Source organism: Tasmannia lanceolata, unplaced genomic scaffold (assembly GCF_043159265.1).
Source record: "Tasmannia lanceolata isolate RefF3 unplaced genomic scaffold, GAP_Taslan_0.1 ptg000023l, whole genome shotgun sequence".
Taxonomy (NCBI): Eukaryota; Viridiplantae; Streptophyta; class Magnoliopsida; order Canellales; family Winteraceae; genus Tasmannia; species Tasmannia lanceolata.
The window spans coordinates 10510116-10526787 of NW_027518700.1; the positions used below are offsets into that span (position 1 = coordinate 10510116).

The window sequence follows — 16672 nt, forward strand, 5'->3', positions numbered from 1 at the left end:
ATGAAATCATCAATTATTTACTTAAGGAAAAGCTCCTCGAGAGAAAGAAGGAAGCGCGCAAAATAGTTCAGAGGTCAGCTAGGTTTTCCCCTTGACTGTGAGAACCTATACAAAAGGTCATACACCCTCCCGTACTTGAAGTGCCTCCGGCCGAATGATGCTGCATACGTCTTGCAAGAGACACACGAAGGAATCTGTGGTGAGCATCTGGGGGGCAAGGCCCTAGCCATCAAGGTACTACTGAGGAGTTGTATTGTCCTACCTTGAGACGAGATGCCTTGGACCTTGTGAAGAAATGCGAAAAGTGCCAAAAATTCTCTCCCACAAGCCACCAGCCAGTTGTGCCCTTGGCGTCCATTATCAGCCCACTCCCTTTCACAGTATGAGGAATGGATATCTTAGGACCCTTCCTGCCGGCCTCCGGAGGACGTCAATTTGTCGTAGTCACTATAGACTACTTCACAAAGTGGGTGGAAGCGGAACCTTTGGCCAAGATCACAGAGCAAAATATACAAACCTTCTTCTGGAAATCAGTGATTTGCCGATTCGGGGTCCCCGTGTTTTAATAACAGATAATGGCAAGCAATTTGATAACCAAAGTTTCCGAAAGTTTTGTTCAGACCTCAAGATCGAGTAGCGGTTCACCTCTATAGCCCACCCGCAGACAAATGGATAGACGGAAGTCACAAATAGAATCCTCCTTCAAGGGATTAAAAAGAGGTTGGACGAGAAAGGGGGACGATGGGCCGAAGAGCTGACCATGTCCTATGGGCATACCGTACTACTCCGCGCATCGCGACAGGAGAATCCCCCCTTCTACCTCACTTTCGGAACAAAGGCAGTAATTCCCATTGACATCGGCGTCCCCTCTACTCGAGTAGCCGAGTTCAATGAACAGTTTAACGAAGACGGACTTCGTGCAAACTTGGACCTGCTAGAGAAAATCCATGAAGAATCTCACATCAAGGTAAGCTGCCTACAAACAGAGAGAACACCGTATGGGTGATCTGGTCTTAAGAAAGGCAGTTGTGTCCCAACCAAGGAAGGTAGGCAAACTCTCCTCAACCTGGGAGGGGCCTTACCGCGTGAAAGATATCATACGGCCAGGCAGCTACAAAATGGAAACCCTTGATGAGCTCCAGCTCCCCCACGCGTGGAATTCGAAGAACTTAAGAAAATTCTACCAATGAAGGAAAGATGTTGTACTCCTCCCCCGCGTTCAAGAACTGGGGAACGCTAATTAGAATCTTGTACGCAATATTAGTCGAAGATCAATGAAATGTTTTGTTGTTGCCTCAGCTTAGCACAAAAACTTGGACGGACATAAACCGTACTGATTGGTTCCAAAAACCAAAAGCCTAAGTAATTAAGCTCGGGCAAATCAAAATCGACCATAACGGTTAAGTCCTAGCCCACAGCACAGCTTTGGTGGATGGACCAAAACCATACTGATTGGATCCAAAAACCGACGAAAACGGTTAAGTCTGAGCCCACCAAGCACACCTTTGGTGGACGGACCAAAACCGTACTAATTGGTTCCAGGAAACAAAAGCCCAAGTAATTAAGCTTGGGCGAATCAAAACCGACCAGAACAGTTAAGTCCTCACCCACCGTGCACAGCTTTGGTAGACGGACTAAAACCAAACTGATTAGTTCCGGGATACGTATTAAAACTGCACTAGTCAATTATCATAACATGAGGACGAGCAAAGAACACTATGAGAAGAACAAAATTTATATTCACAAGAAAGCAATAAAACTTCTATTCAAAAAGCCCAGAAGGGCAAGTACACAAATTCCGTTCAAAACGTGCAAATACGCACAGAAAGTGTTGGAAACATGTGGAAACGTTAAGACTGAGTGTGGGCGCCCTCCTCCTGATGACCGGTCACCCCCGGAACATCCGCAGAGGGAGGGGCGTTCTGATCGCCCACCTCCTCCACCTCAAGATCGGGCAACCTGATGTCGTCCAGGTCAACATTGGGATGCGCCGCTTTTACCTGAGCCAAACAATCAGTGAAGCCCAGTCGGCAAGAGTCCTTAGACAGGGTCACAAGCTCATCTTCTTTGGCTCGTATGGCTGTTTCCAGCTTGAGCTGGGACCGTTCCCTCAATTTGTTGAGCGCGTCGAGGGCCCTCTCGCCTTAAGTCTTCAGCTCCCCGTTGAGCTTCGCATTCTCCGCATCCTTGTAATTGATGGTCTTGTTCAGCTTCTCCTTGTCTTTCTTAAGATTTTCTACCTCAACTTGAGAGTCGGTGATCGCCTTAGAGAACCCCGGCTCTTTTCGCACGAGTCGGTCCAGTAGCACCCGATCTGAACCAATAAAGAGATGTCAGAAAAACGGTAGTAGCAACCGGCCAAAGAATAGAAGAACAGAAAAAATCCAAACCAAGACACTAGAGCACACCTGGTAGATCGAAGTGAACATGGCCTCCTCAGCCGTACCTGGGGACTCGTTCATAACCTTGACCTTGCCGTAATGCAACCGGCCCTTCGTTACGATTTTTCGTGCAACCCGGCCGTCTCCCAGGCCAGAGTCACCTTTCTGAACGGCCCAGTTCTGGCAAAAAACATTATCCATGGGCTGCCCACGGGCGGGATTGATGAACTAGATCACATCCTGGACGGATCCTCCAGCCCGGTCGCCCTGATTCCCTCCAACAATCTTCACCATGGACCTGCCCCCTTTGTCGGGCCGTATATTTTTCCCTTTGTCCTGAGCGGGCGGAGGAGTGGATGATTCAGGGACCTTCCTCTTTTGGCCCTTGCCGAGGACGTTCTTCCTCACCTTCTCCAACGCTGACTACTTCTGCATTTCTGAAAGAAAAACAAAAGGCAAGAGAAACAAAGTGGTAGAGATCGGGCCAGGGAAGTTAAGAAAGACAAAAACACAGCTAGCCTAAAACACCTACGCGCTCGGGTCGCAGTACTAACGCCTACCTCGACCAGGACTTCCTCCCTGGAGAATTCAGAGCAGTGAATCAGGCCCTCTAACTGGATCTCCTCACAAATCCGAACAAACGTCACCTCATCCTCTCCCTCTAACTACGGCTTACGACTTAGCGCCCTTGTGTTAACATAGGACCATCTGAGGGGGACCGACCACGCGTCAGAGGGATCTGTGAGCCCGACGTAAAGGAACTTATTTTTCCACCCATGAATGGAAGTCGGGATGCCCGTGATCATCTGCACGTCGGGCCTTTGGCTAATGTAAATCCAACCTCCATCCCGGTGTATTTTCAAATGCGCGCACATACGAAACAACAGTATGGATAAGTTCTGCTGCAGATGACCTTGCACCAGGTACATGAAGCCGACCAGCATTCTCCATGAGTTCGGTGCCACTTGAGCTGGGGCCAGGCCGTAGTATCGGAGAACCTCGGCAAAAAGGAATTTATGGGAAATCTGAATCCGGCCTTTAAAGCTTCCTCATATATGCAGACATCGGAGTTGTCGTTACTAGCCCGATCTCCCTCAATTGTCGCCCTCAGGGTAAACCGTTAAGGAATGCAATATCTGTCCCGAACATCCCCCAGCCGGGACTCATCGAGGAAGTTCTCCTCGTAAACGGCTGCTATGTTATACTGCGGGTTGGCTTCCATCCGAGCCTCAGTTATGACTTTAGCCGCCCGTTCTGGGGCAAACGAATGAGATGCTTCTAGGTCATCGCTCTCCCCGCTCTCCTCTGCTTGGTCGAGACTATCTACTCGGACGGGAGTAACATTTAAATCTAATATTTTATCTTCTCCAATATCTACGTACTCCTTATCAAGATCAACCACTATATCTTCCCCCTGGCAGGCCATGTATGGGCCTGGACGCATATTCAGATCGAACCTGGTACTCTCTGACGAACTAGACTCTGAATCACTCGAGGAGGAGGACCCTCTTGAGGACGATCTGGCTACCAACTCTGAACTAGAGCTACACTACCGAACATCTAGAAGAAAACAAAATGCAAAAAGAAGACGAACTGAAAAGAAAATTACCGAACTGAACAGGAAAGGCCCTCAAGCTCAACGACGACACAGCAACCCGAACCGAACAGAACAGGGAGAGTGAAAAGCGAATACGAATGAGAAGAAAATGAGGTCTCAGGCCTCTTATAGCCAAGCCTGTCAGAAGGTGGTTCGCATTCGCAAACCTCGATTTGCCACGTGGCCAACAATAATGAAGAGAGGCACGAGATTCGAGGCGACACAACACTTCAAAAAAATGGGGGGTTTTATTATTATTATTGAAAAGATGTGAGCATTATAAAAATTACCAAGTATGGTAGTTCATATTGAAGTTCGTATGGTAGTTCGTCACATATCCTAGTTGTCCCAAGCCGGTCAAGATATGACGCGTTTCACAAAACGACAAAATTCTGGTCGTCAGAAGCCGTTCCAGGATATGACGCGTTCCACAAAATGACAAAATCTTGGTCGTTAGAAGCCATCAAGATATGACGTGTTTCACAAAACGACAAAATATTGGTCGTCAGATGTCGTACAGGATATGACGCGTTCCACAAAACGACAAAATCCTGGTCGTTAGAAGCCATCATGATATGACGCGTTTCACAAAACGACAAAATCCTGGTCGTCAGATGTCATACAGGATATGACGTGTTCCACAAAACGACAAAATCCTGGTCATCAGAAGCCGTACAGGATATGACACGTTCCACAAAACTACAAATCCTGGTCGTCATAAGCCGTTCAGGATATGATGCGTTTCACAAAACAATAAAATCCTGGTCATCAGAAGCCATATAGATATGACGCGTTCCACAAAATGACAAAATCCTGGTCATCAGAAGCCATACATGATATGACGCGTTACACAAAACGACAAAATCCTAGTCGTCCCAAGCCGTTCAGGATATGACGCGTTCCACAAAACTACCGAATCCTGGTCGTCAGAAGCCGTACAGGATATGACGCGTTCCACAAAACGACATAATCCTGGTCTTCAGAAGCCATTCAGGATATGACCGCGTTTCACAAAACGACAAAATCATGGTCGTCAGAAGCCGTTCAGGATATGACGTGTTCCACAAAACGACAAAATCCTGGTCGTCAAAAGCCGTTTAGGATATGACGCGTTTCACAAAACGACAAAATCCTGATCGTCCTAAGCCGTTCAGAACATGTATGGCCGACCAGGAAATTTGGCTTCAAAATCCAGTTCGTCTTAAGCCGTACAGAACATGGCCGACCAGGAAATTGGACTTCAAATTTCAGTTCGCCCTAAGCCGTACAGAACAGGGCCGACCAGGAAATTTGACTTCAAGATTCAGTTCGTCCTAAGTCGTTCAAAACATGTATGGCCAACCAAGAAAGTTGGGTTCAAAATCCAGTTCGTCCTAAGCCATACAGAACATGGCCGACCAGGAAATTTGACTTCAAATTTCAGTTCGTCCTAAGCCGTAGAGGGCACGACCGACCAGGAAATTTGACTTCAAGATCCAGTTTGTCCTAAGCCGTACATAACATGGCCGACCAGGAAATTTGACTTCAAATTTCAATTCGTCCTAAGCCGTACAGAGCACGGCCAACCAGGAAATTTGACTTCAAGGTTCAGTTCGTCCTAAACCGTTCAGAACATGTATGGCCTACCAGGAAATTTGACTTCAAAACCCAGCTCGTCCAGCCGTTCAGGGCACAGCCAGCCGAGCTGAAAGATGACCCTGGAATCCCGTCCATTCAGCCTCCTAAGCATGGCCTCTCATGCTTCCCCAAGTCATCAAAATGACCTGAGGAATCGGGGGCCAAATGATGGGGTATAAAAAGTAACCCCCAATCAGTTGTCGACACGTGGCCCAAAAGATGGCGCACTAGTAGGCTGACCCCTGTCCTAGGGGTAAAAAGGTAATCCAATAAAGAAGGATGGGGTTTGGCCCACTAACAGGCTGACACTTGTCCCAAGGGTAAGAGGGTAAACCAATACCCTGAACCCTCACTATAAATAGCCTTCACAAATGCCAAGAAAGGGGCCCGAATCTCAAAGAATCATCATCCCTAGTTTTGGTTTTTCCCTTCCTGTGCCATTACTGACTTGAGTGTCGAAGGGCCCATCCGGAGCTACAACTCCGGGTTAGTCTTCTAATCTTGTACTTTCCTGTGCAGGACACAATCTTTTAATCAGTTCAGCAACTTGGACTCGCCCGATCAGCTCCTTTGTCACTGCCTTAGCTATTACCCATTTTGGGCGTAACAAAAAGATCTGAGATTTGTACCAAGGATGGAAGGAGAAAGGCATGCAAAGAGCAGAAAGTAAATTTGAGAGAGAGAGAGATTTTAGGGTTAGGTTTTGGTTGTAGGGAGAGAGGAGGTGAAGAAGAAAAAACCAGAAGATGAGGCCGGAGGACGGGGTTTATTACATCATACTAAAAACAGGTGAATACGTGTCGGCAATGTAAAAGCCCACTCTCGGTGACTCGGTCATGCCACCAGTATAACCCAAAATATCGCATTTTGGCTCATTAGTATTTCTATTTGGACCAATTACCAATGGGGGACAAACATTAGGCAGAATTATCAACTGGACCCAGGCTTTTCAGAAATTACCAATGGGGGACAAAATCTGTCATTTCAGTAAAAGCTGGACGAAAATACCCTTTGGCATATAAAACACGTTTTGACTTTGGAAGGGGGTTTTCAAGTCTCTACGATTGGGGTTATTAGGTATCAAAATGGGGTTACCAATTTCAGAATGGGGTTTTCAAGTCTCTACGATTGGGGTTATTGGTAACCCCATTTTGATACTTGATAACCCCAATCCTAGAGATTTGAAAACCCCATTCCAAAACTCCAATAGCCTCGGCCAATTTTCAAGGACTTGATAAGCCCATTCAGAAATTGGTAACCCCATTTTTTATACTAGATAACCCCATTCCTAAAGACTTGAAAACCCTCTTCCAAAACTCCAGAACTCTCGGTCAATTTTTAGGGACTTGAAAACCCCGTTCTGAAATTGGTAACCCCATTTTGATACCTAATAACCCCAATCGTAGAGACTTGAAAACCCCCTTCCAAAGTCAAAACGTGTTTTATATGCCAAAGGGTATTTTCGTCCAGCTTTTACTGAAAAGACAGATTTTGTCCCCCATTGGTAATTTATGAAAAGCCTGGGTCCAGTTGATAATTCTGCCTAATGTTTGTCCCCCATTGGTAATTTTCCCTTTTGCTCCCTTTCTATTTTTAAAAGGGAAGTGATATATTCACCCTTCTTTCTTCATCGGGACACCCTCCTCAGTGTATTTATGACTTATGAGTTATTCCTAAGGTCAGACGAAACGGGTGTTGGCTCTTCGGCATAAGTCGCGGGTTTGCTCCCTGTGGACGAGTGTTCGAATCCCCCTGGACTTATCCTGCTGCACTATGTCATCAAAAAAAAAAAAAAATTGTTATGAGCAAGGTTTTAAATTTCAGTTTCGGGCGAAATTTCGGTCCTTACCGAAACCGAAATTTGGTAAAAGCTCTCAAAATGTCATTTTTTTAAGAGGTAATTTCAGTTGAAATTTGGTACAGGATTAAAATAATATTATTTTATCAATTATTTCGCCGAAATTTCGACCGAATCTTGGATTTCGGTCAACACTGAAACCGAAACGTTCCGAAACCGAAATTCCCAAAACGTACCAAATTTCGGTCGAAATTTCAATATAATAATAGAGCATGACCCACTCTATTAGAATATCCAAATCATTCATTTGTTAGGCTCCAACATAAATAGTCCGTGCCTCACCAACTCCATTGGATGATCCTAACCTTTTGATCGGTAGAGGAATGGTACAATATAGAAACCTATATAGATGAAACCTATATAGATCGGAGGGCAGGCATCACCCTATGGAGATGATATTTATCACACAACCTATTTACCATATGGTGCAATTGATGGAATATAAACGAATTATTACAGAAAAAATGTTGATAAAAAATCAAGGATGCTCCATATTAACTGAGAAAAAAAATCGGGTTACAGCTACATACGGTCTGGATATTATACTGTTCATGGCCTTGTTTGAAAATCGTGAAAGTTTTTCCCTTGAAATATTAATGGGCGATGATTTTTTGGTTCTTGGGACTTTTGAGGAATTTCAGCAGGAAACCCACGTTTGGTTGCTGGTTATATAGTGGGCCCAAAATAATCCCAGGAACCAAAGTAACCCCGCACGAAACCCTACCCAGGGACCAAAAATAAGCTTGCAGAAGATTTTTTTTTCTTCCCAACAGTTCAAGCAACCAAACAAAGCATCCTGTTTATTTTATCGGGATACTTCCAGGGAGTCTTTTTTTCCACCAATCTCCCAGGGAGTTTTTTGTTCCACAAAAAATCCCAGGAACCAAAAAATTCCGGCAACCAAACGGTTGGAAGGCAGGAATTTCTGGAAAATTCGGAAAAGAAAAAACTTTTTCAGAATTTATCCGATCACATGAAAAAAAAATAATCTTAAATTTATAATAATTTCCCCCCTAAATAACTCAGAAGTCTTAACTATATCAATTTCATCAAAAATGCGGAACCAAAAAAAATTCCAAGAAACAATTCTGCAAGAACTGTTTTTCCTGCAATCCAAACAGGTCCTACAGAGAGCCCCAACTTGGATTGGCCATGGACTAAAAATCAACTATTTTAACCATGCCTACAATGTTTGGCATCATGGTTGCCATTGAATCTAGATTCTTGCATGTTTATATGTTTGTGCTATTTCTCTTTTAGATATATAGATACACTTGTTGTAAGATTGCCCCAAGCATTCATTTGAATGTTGCCATGTACCAATAAGTTTATGAATGGCATTTTATTCACAGAACAAGTGTATTCTTGTAAAAAAAAAACTTAATTAATGCACAGTGGAAAGGCTTTTATACACCTTAATTTGGACCATAGGAAATAGATACAAAGGGCAGAGTCAAGTCAAGTTGTGCCCAAATCATGTTGGGATTTCCTTAAATGCCGATCACCGTCTTAAAAGCCATGATTGGATCCTTTACATGAGCTACGATCCAAGAATCACATTGGGCTAATGATCCTAGTTGCTTTACCCATAAAATACAACTGGAAATGTTCATTGTCACACAAAATTTCACTTCCACTGTACATCTGTGAATGCACCACAATTAGCTTATCATACCAATAAAAGGAAGAAAATCTTGCATGAGTCATAAAACCATGGACAGAAAAGAGCTTGAAATCCTTAACAGGAAAAAAAAAAAGAAAAAAAAATAGAGCCCAAATCCATATTCCATATATAAATCAATTCACCCAAAACGATGATGGAAAAGAACTCTCCATTTCTAAATAAAATGAGCTATTCTTTGGTAAGAGAGATAGCTGACAACTGTGTTTTGATCAAGATGTTTTTTCCTCTTCTTTTTTATTATCAAGTTGTTATCATTTTGGATATTCATACTATTCAGCTCATTGTAGAGCACCCAATAATTTTTTTTAGGCTTCATCATTTGCATATCCAACCTTTAAAACTGTTGTGTAAAGGGTTAAGACACCATTTTTTTGGGTACCCTTTGTATACCTAGATTAAGACACCATTCTTTTTGGGTACCCTTTGTATACCTAGATCAAAATATAATCATGAATTCCCTTGTTAATGCATAAAATCACATGGAAATGAAGCATTGTAGTTCAAGACATACTGAAGAAGTTTAGCAATAGGGAGAAAAACAAGATAAATTATATCTACCTCAAGAGGTATGAGGGTTGTTGGAATGGCCATGAATGCTTCTACATGTATTTGAATAAACACGCACATATAATGCTAAACTACAACAGAAAGGTTTCCAATTGTTGAGTGACCATGAACTCCCTCAAGTCTCTACAAAAGGTTTTCAATTGTTGAGTGTACATGAAACCAACACAACCCTAAGATCAATACTTGGTTCCATGCTAAACAGATCGGTTGTGAACTACTATGAACACGGAAAAAAAACAGCTAGACGAAACATACTGGAACAACTCAAGATTACCTCTGGTTTCATGACCTTTAATCCAGCTATGTTTAAAAATAATGGTTCTGTTAAAAAACTGCAATTCCTGAGTTTAACTAAAAAACTTAAACCAGCTTAGTTGGGTTATGAATTAAAAAAAAAAATCATGATTTCAGATCCATGATTTTTAAACAAAACATAGCTGAAAGTACACATATGCACTCAGATCTGTTTAGTATGTTTCTTCTGAGAGTAACATACTAGATCTGAAATCTTTTTTTTTCTATTTTTTGAAATCAGTATTTTTTTTTTAAAACAAAGTAGGATCTGAAGTCAGCCATTTTTTTATTCCACCAAAGCAACATGTGGTGAAACCAAATAGAACATCAAAAGTGAAAACTAATAACCTAAAGAAGAGATGCATGTGCATTAGATCTAACTGCGACAATCTAATAATGAATCCAAAGTACACGTGCACCCAGATCAAGCCTCAAAACTACATGCCAATACAGTCCTGTTCAAAGCATCTGGTACTCCAGAACACGACCTAGCTAGACCAGGCTGCTAACTCACAGAATTCTCAACTGAAAATTTACAAAAATGTATAATTCGGTGAACCCAATGAGAAACCAATGTTTGAAAGCTCAAACCCCACCTTGAAATTGATCTCGATTTCCAGGTTGTTGAAAAAATTAGCACCGATGACAGACTCAAAATTGGAGTCTCAAGTTTAGGCTAAGTGCTAGGAACCTGCCAAACCAAGTTGGATCAACAATTTTTAGAGGTTCTAACTGCTCTGGAATTTATGCAATCTCTTTACTGTGCCCCTTATTCCGACTAAGGGTATTATTGTCTTTTCATATGTAACCCTAATGACACATTTGGTGTGATAGGAGAACATACTTCTCTCACTCTCTTTCTCTCCCACTTCTCATCTTTCTCTTTCTCCCATGGAACCTCGAATACATCGAACAAAAATAGTTGCTAGCAAAACTAGGATGATGAATAACTGTAACTGGCTTTGGAACACAATTGACCATTTAGGGATGCAAGAATGCAAAGAACCTTCCAGTATAGGATTTAAGTTGACATGATATGTATTTCAACGTCCAGTAATTAGTCTTTCAAGGTTAATTCTTCAAGGGAGCTTACAGTACCAGATCTAGGCAATGATCATTATACACACAGACACCCTATTGTGAAATGACTCGGTGACCACCTTAACCAATAGCTGTGTGGATCAGTTAAATTACATGACACACACAATGTATCAAAGATCCTTTCTAAAGTTCAATAACTGAGAGCAAAGGAGTCTATAGAGGTGTATCAAATACAGATCAATAAGTGAGAGAGAACAAAGGAGTCTACAGGCCACTCAAAAGAAAAAACAAAGAAGTTTACAGAGGGGTATTAAGAATTGACCAGAGTTATAGATTCTTTAGTCACTAATTAAAAGTATTCGTGCAGGAGATGGGTTCTGTAATTCACTCTTCATAAGTCAATTAACATCTTAAAGAACCTTCACTTCTATCTTAAAATTGACGGACTTCTGAAAAACATGGTTGCTCTGGGGAGAATCAAGTATCCAGATTATGCAGAGTTTTAAGCTTTAGAAGCTTCGCCAAAATAATGATTCAACATCATGTGGGAATTTTAAGGAAGGGTAGTATTTGAGGGGTTTATGTCACTTGTGATCATTTAAAAAATGGGTTTATGTCACTTGTGATCATTTAAAAAATAACAGAAATAAATAGTTGGTTTCATTTGTTTAATGCCCATGAAAGGAATGGATTTCACCCAAGCATATACTTAGGTGGTGTTGTAATGTCATCTTTTGAACAGAGATCAGATCTGGGTCGGGGTAGTGTGGGTCGTTCCTCTTACTTATTTTTGAAGTATTTTGGCATTTATTTGAATAAAGGAGCTTTAAGTGATCGATGAGGGCCCCACTTGGGTTCTTTTTGAGGGTTAGAAGAGGGGACAGTGGACTATGACATTTGGGAGCACTGTTTCAAAATGCGGATGCGAGTCAAAGTGCAGCCAAAGCAAATCCTAGTCGACTTGGAACGTCACGGTCAAGTAATCGATTGATGCAGCTACGTACTCAGTTGACACGGTCATAACTCGGGAGAGCCAAAGAAGTTTAGATTGACTTTGTAGGTCAAAACTCGGACTTAGACAAGAATGCGACAAAGGTAAAAGGGAGTTGACTCGAGGGAGTCTACGATAAAGCGAAGGAGTTTTGAAACTACAGACTTTATAGGGTAAAATGCGGACTTGGACAAGAATGCAACCAAAGTAAAAGGGAGTCAACTCAGGGGAGTCGAGGATGATGCAGGGGAGTTTTAAGACAAGGCTGATCCTTTCTCTTGCTTCTATTTTTAAGGGCGGATCCCTTGCTAGTCATTCTTGTGAGGATCTTCTTGCGGATTCATATTTCATTTCCACTTTTTCAAGATTCATCAACATATATCAGATCTTGGGAAGGAAATTGATGTTGGGAGATGATAGGGATCCGGATGGCGGATTAACGGATGATTACCTCGGATCTTGAAGATTTGGCAAAAGCTCACACAATTCAAAGCCCGGAACCCGGAACTTATTCCACATCAGGTGACTACCCTTTTATGAGATTTCAAATCTCTGCTTACTTTATTTACTCCTATCAGAACTTAGTTTTCCTTCTGATTCTCCTAGGCTCTGTTCAGTTGCCTTCTCGAGAAAGGGATGGAAAGGAAAGTTGCGTGTATTTTCTCGGGAAATATAAAATCTCGTTGTTCTCTTCCTTTCTCGAGAAAATAATATGTATGACATGGATATTGAAAAGTAATACGTGGAAAATGGTCTTTCTCGCCGAATCCTCGATTTGTTTTCTCGCAAAAAGGTGAGGAAAGTTACTTTCCCACAAGCGCGAGAAAATTTATCAAGGGTCTTTTTTTTCAACCCACCGTTCTCAACACATTTCAAGGTACGTTTTTTTTTTTCCTACCCAGCGAAACCCTAGCCACTCTTTCGTCTTCCTCACACACTCCGGTGACGGAAATCCTACCAGCAAGCATCGAACAACCGGATAAGCCCATTCTTTCTCCTCCATTTTTCAAGGTGCGTTATCTTTTCATATTCTCCACGCAATTTTTTCACTTTTTTCCACGATTTGTTGTGTTGTGGGTGGGTTTTTTCGTGATCTATTGTGTTGGGGGTTTCATTTCTCCGCCATCTGTTATTGACAAGGTTTCTTCTTCTCCATTATTCAATAACTGTTGTGTTGGGGGTTTGTTTTCTATGATCTATTGCTATGGGGTTTTTATCTTTTCGTGTAATATGTTGTGATAGGGGCTTTAATTTTTCCGTCAAATGTTGTGTCGGGGGTTTCATCTTCTCCACAACAGATTTGCATCTTCTACAAGAAATGAAAGCTGTGGATTTGCATCTATTGCTATGGGGCTTTATTTTTTCCGTCAGATGTTGTGATAGGGGCTTTATTTTTTTGTTAAAGATGTGGGTTTTTTGCAGATTTCTTCTTTTTGTCTGCATTTTTAAAGATGTGGGTTTTCTGCAGATTTCTTCTTTTTCTCTGCATTTTTTAGGTCTCATTTCTGCAGAGCTCTTCTTTTCTCTGCATTTTTTGCTTTCATTTTTGTTTTTTAGGTATCATTACTGCATTTTAGGCTTCATTTCTGTTTTTTATGGATATGATTTCTTTTCTGTTCTTATTTTTTGTGGGTTCTAATTTAGGGTTTCTTGTTTTAGCTTATCTTGCATAGATGTTCTTCTAATTTTTTCGAGTAGGGTTTCTTCAGGTTTCTGTCTTCTATTCATCTGCTAATATTTTGATGGTCATTTAATTTTGTGCAAATATAGTTTGACAATTTTTTGCAACCAGTAGATGTTTTAAATATCTCCGTGCAAGGGTTTGTTCATCTTAGTATATTCGAGTAGGGTTTGTTCATCTGTTTTGCATAGCGAGTAGTGTTTGATCAAATGTGAATAATTTCGAGTAGGGTTTGTTCATCTGTTATTAATTTCGACTAAGGTTTCTTCATCTGTTAATATTTTCGACTAGGGTTTGATCATCTATCAATAATTTGTGGTTTGTTCATCTGTTAATTTTTGGCGAATGTACTGTCATTTGTTAATTAAGAAATAGGATACTTCTCATTTGTGCACAGTTTTTTTTCCTTAGGCTATTGTTACATTGTGGTTGTGGGCGATGGTTGTTTGATGGTTGTTTGTGGGTGGTTGTTGGGTGGTTGTGGATGGTTGTTGGTGGCTGTGGGAGTTTTGTTTCAATTGTTGTAACTGTGGTTATGATGTCTTTGGGTGTTGGGTTCTTATCTTGAGTTATGTTTTTTTAATATCTGGTAGGTTTATCATCATGCCTCGACAACCAGCAGATAGGCGAATGTTGATCCTTCGAGCTGCAGCTATAGTAATCTCTGCGGCGGCTGCAGTTACGCTTATGGATTTATCAAGAACTCTAGTTGTAATTTTGAAATTGGAAATGACAAGAAAATGGTTAATTTTCTCAGATCCCTGCTAGTAAAGGAAAGGAGGCTGCAAAATTTGCTCAAATATGGAACAAAAATATTAGTAGTTTCAGAGAGGAAGATCTAATTAGTGACAGGTATTTTTGGATACTGAGCGGAAGATATTTACTCTTTTGACATAGTAACAAACACAAGAACTTGGCCCCTAATTCTATTTATGCTTCAGAACATGGTAGGAACTGGTTCTTTCTTTATTTATTTTTTTGCCCTGAATTCATGAATGTTGTGGTCAGTGGAAACTTCAGGGAGATGGACTTGTTGCTTGTTCCATACTCAGCTGATCGGGAGTTGGATCTTATCCAATGGCCTCCATTCTTACTTGCTAGCATGGTTTGTGGGTCTTTTTTTTTCCTTTTTCCCCGATTTAGTCATGAACTATTAAACCCATCTGTTCTCATTTTCAGTCTTGATTTGTTGTTTAGATCCCAATTGCATTGGATATGGCAAAAGATAGTAAAGGAAAGGACCGTGAACTGAAAAAGAGAATCAATGCAGATAATTACATGTATTGTGATGTCCGTGAGTGTTATGCATCATTTGGAAACATTATCACGTACTTAGTAGATGGGGAACCCGAGAAACCCGAGAAAAAGTGAGCGATGTTTCTGCTATGATCTTTTACCTCTTATTAGTGAATTTTATCTTTCTATGCATTCTACCTTAATTTGATAATTCTTGTTAATGTTAATTTTCAGGGTCATACAAGATATATTTACTGAGGTTGAAAAACACATACTGGAGGACACTTTAATAAGTGAACTGAAGATGAGTTCTCTCCCCAGCCTTTACGACCATTTTGTTAAGCTGATGAAATATTTGGTAGGCATCCAACAGAAAACATCTTGTTTCTATTTCTCTTGTAAAGGAGTGGGATGAGTTTTTAAAGCTACAAGTATTTAATCATTACAGATGGAAAATAAACCTGAAGACAGGGATCAGGTCGTCATTCTTTTCCAGGACATGTTTGAGGTTGTGACTAGAGATATATTTGAGGGACGGTTTTCCAGGTGAAGCATTTTGCTGTGATTCTCTATTTATGTATGTTATATGTTACTATTCTAGTGCACTAAACTCTTTTTTTTTCTCGAGCAGCCCATTTGATTCAAGCCATGGTGTGGGCTCTTATGGAAGGCCTGAGGGGATGGCAACAATACCAGTTATTTGCATCATATGGAGCAATCAAGTTTCCGTTACCACAAGAAGATTCATTTATAAAGCACAGACAAACTGATGAGCTGATTTTCCCTACGTTCAAAACGTTTAATTTTGCATTATTTTTGTACTTGGACATGAATTTTCTAGCAATAGTTGCAACCTTCTACTGAAGTTGGAACTTTAAAATTATAGAAGATGTGCACTGGGTGAATGCCTTGTACGAATTCTGTACTGATAGGCAAATGCACTGAACCATTGGATGTCCTAGTCAAAGTTAACTGTGAAGAAACAGTGTTTGGCCTGAACCTGTTGAATAGGATTGTGGCTTTTCTTACTTGAACATCTTCTTCTATTCAGTTGTGCAAGAGTTCAACAAGGTAAGAAGCATTGTCTGTTATGTCTTGTAAAGATATGAAACCATATTTCTTTTCTTACTTGAACACTTCCATCTATTCAATTGTTAAGAGTTCAAGAAGGTTTTGGAAAGAATGTGACTTGTAGGAATATGAAACCATATTTGATTTCTGGCCTGTATGAAATCTCTTGTTTGGTTTGCAAATATAGAATTAGCTGTTTTATTATGGTCAATAGGTTTACATATTTCTATCTGATAACCAAGCAGCCTCTTTATTATTTCAAGTAAAAGGATGTTTTTACCAATAAATCCCTAGTCTATTATTTTAATTAGTCACCAAGAATCAGAACAGTAACGTCTGATTCACAATTCAAAGTAGTCATTCTCAACCAAGTTCAAACCATTCCAGAAAAAAAGAAACTAGTTCAACTAGCTTGAACTCTGATCTGTTAGGCCACCACTATGGTCTTGGTATCAAGCTGAATAGAGACGGGCCCGTGAGTAACTTTCTTTTCTAAAACCCCATACCAAAATCTTGTGCAAAATATGTTTAATATGGGTTTCTGCATATTTTCCCTTGCTTTCTGGGCAAGTGAACAGCGAGAAAATAACTTTCCTGCATATTTTCCCTCCCTTTCTGGGCAAGTGAACATCGAGAAAGCATGGGAAAATCACA

At 40.9% G+C, this 16672-nt stretch overlaps 1 protein-coding gene across 4 annotated transcripts in view; it reads left to right on the forward strand.

Annotated features, from left to right (window-relative positions):
• Window positions 1–16171, forward strand: part of LOC143856376 (callose synthase 3-like) — a 34225-nt gene extending 18054 nt beyond the window's left edge. The window contains exons 2-8 of one of the 4 annotated variants that reach the window (XM_077366573.1): window positions 14305–14389; window positions 14469–14563; window positions 14732–14816; window positions 14909–15078; window positions 15182–15305; window positions 15396–15493; window positions 15579–16171. In XM_077366573.1, coding sequence (XP_077222688.1) covers window positions 14315–14389; window positions 14469–14563; window positions 14732–14816; window positions 14909–15078; window positions 15182–15305; window positions 15396–15493; window positions 15579–15717 — 786 coding nt within the window. In that variant the 5' untranslated portion in view covers window positions 14305–14314 and the 3' untranslated portion in view covers window positions 15718–16171. Of the gene's footprint in view, window positions 1–14304; window positions 14390–14468; window positions 14564–14719; window positions 14817–14908; window positions 15079–15181; window positions 15306–15395; window positions 15494–15578 lie in introns of all 4 variants that reach the window. The other 3 variants (XM_077366575.1, XM_077366572.1, XM_077366574.1) reach the window with 3 other exon arrangements.
• The last annotated feature ends 501 nt before the right edge of the window (window positions 16172–16672 follow it).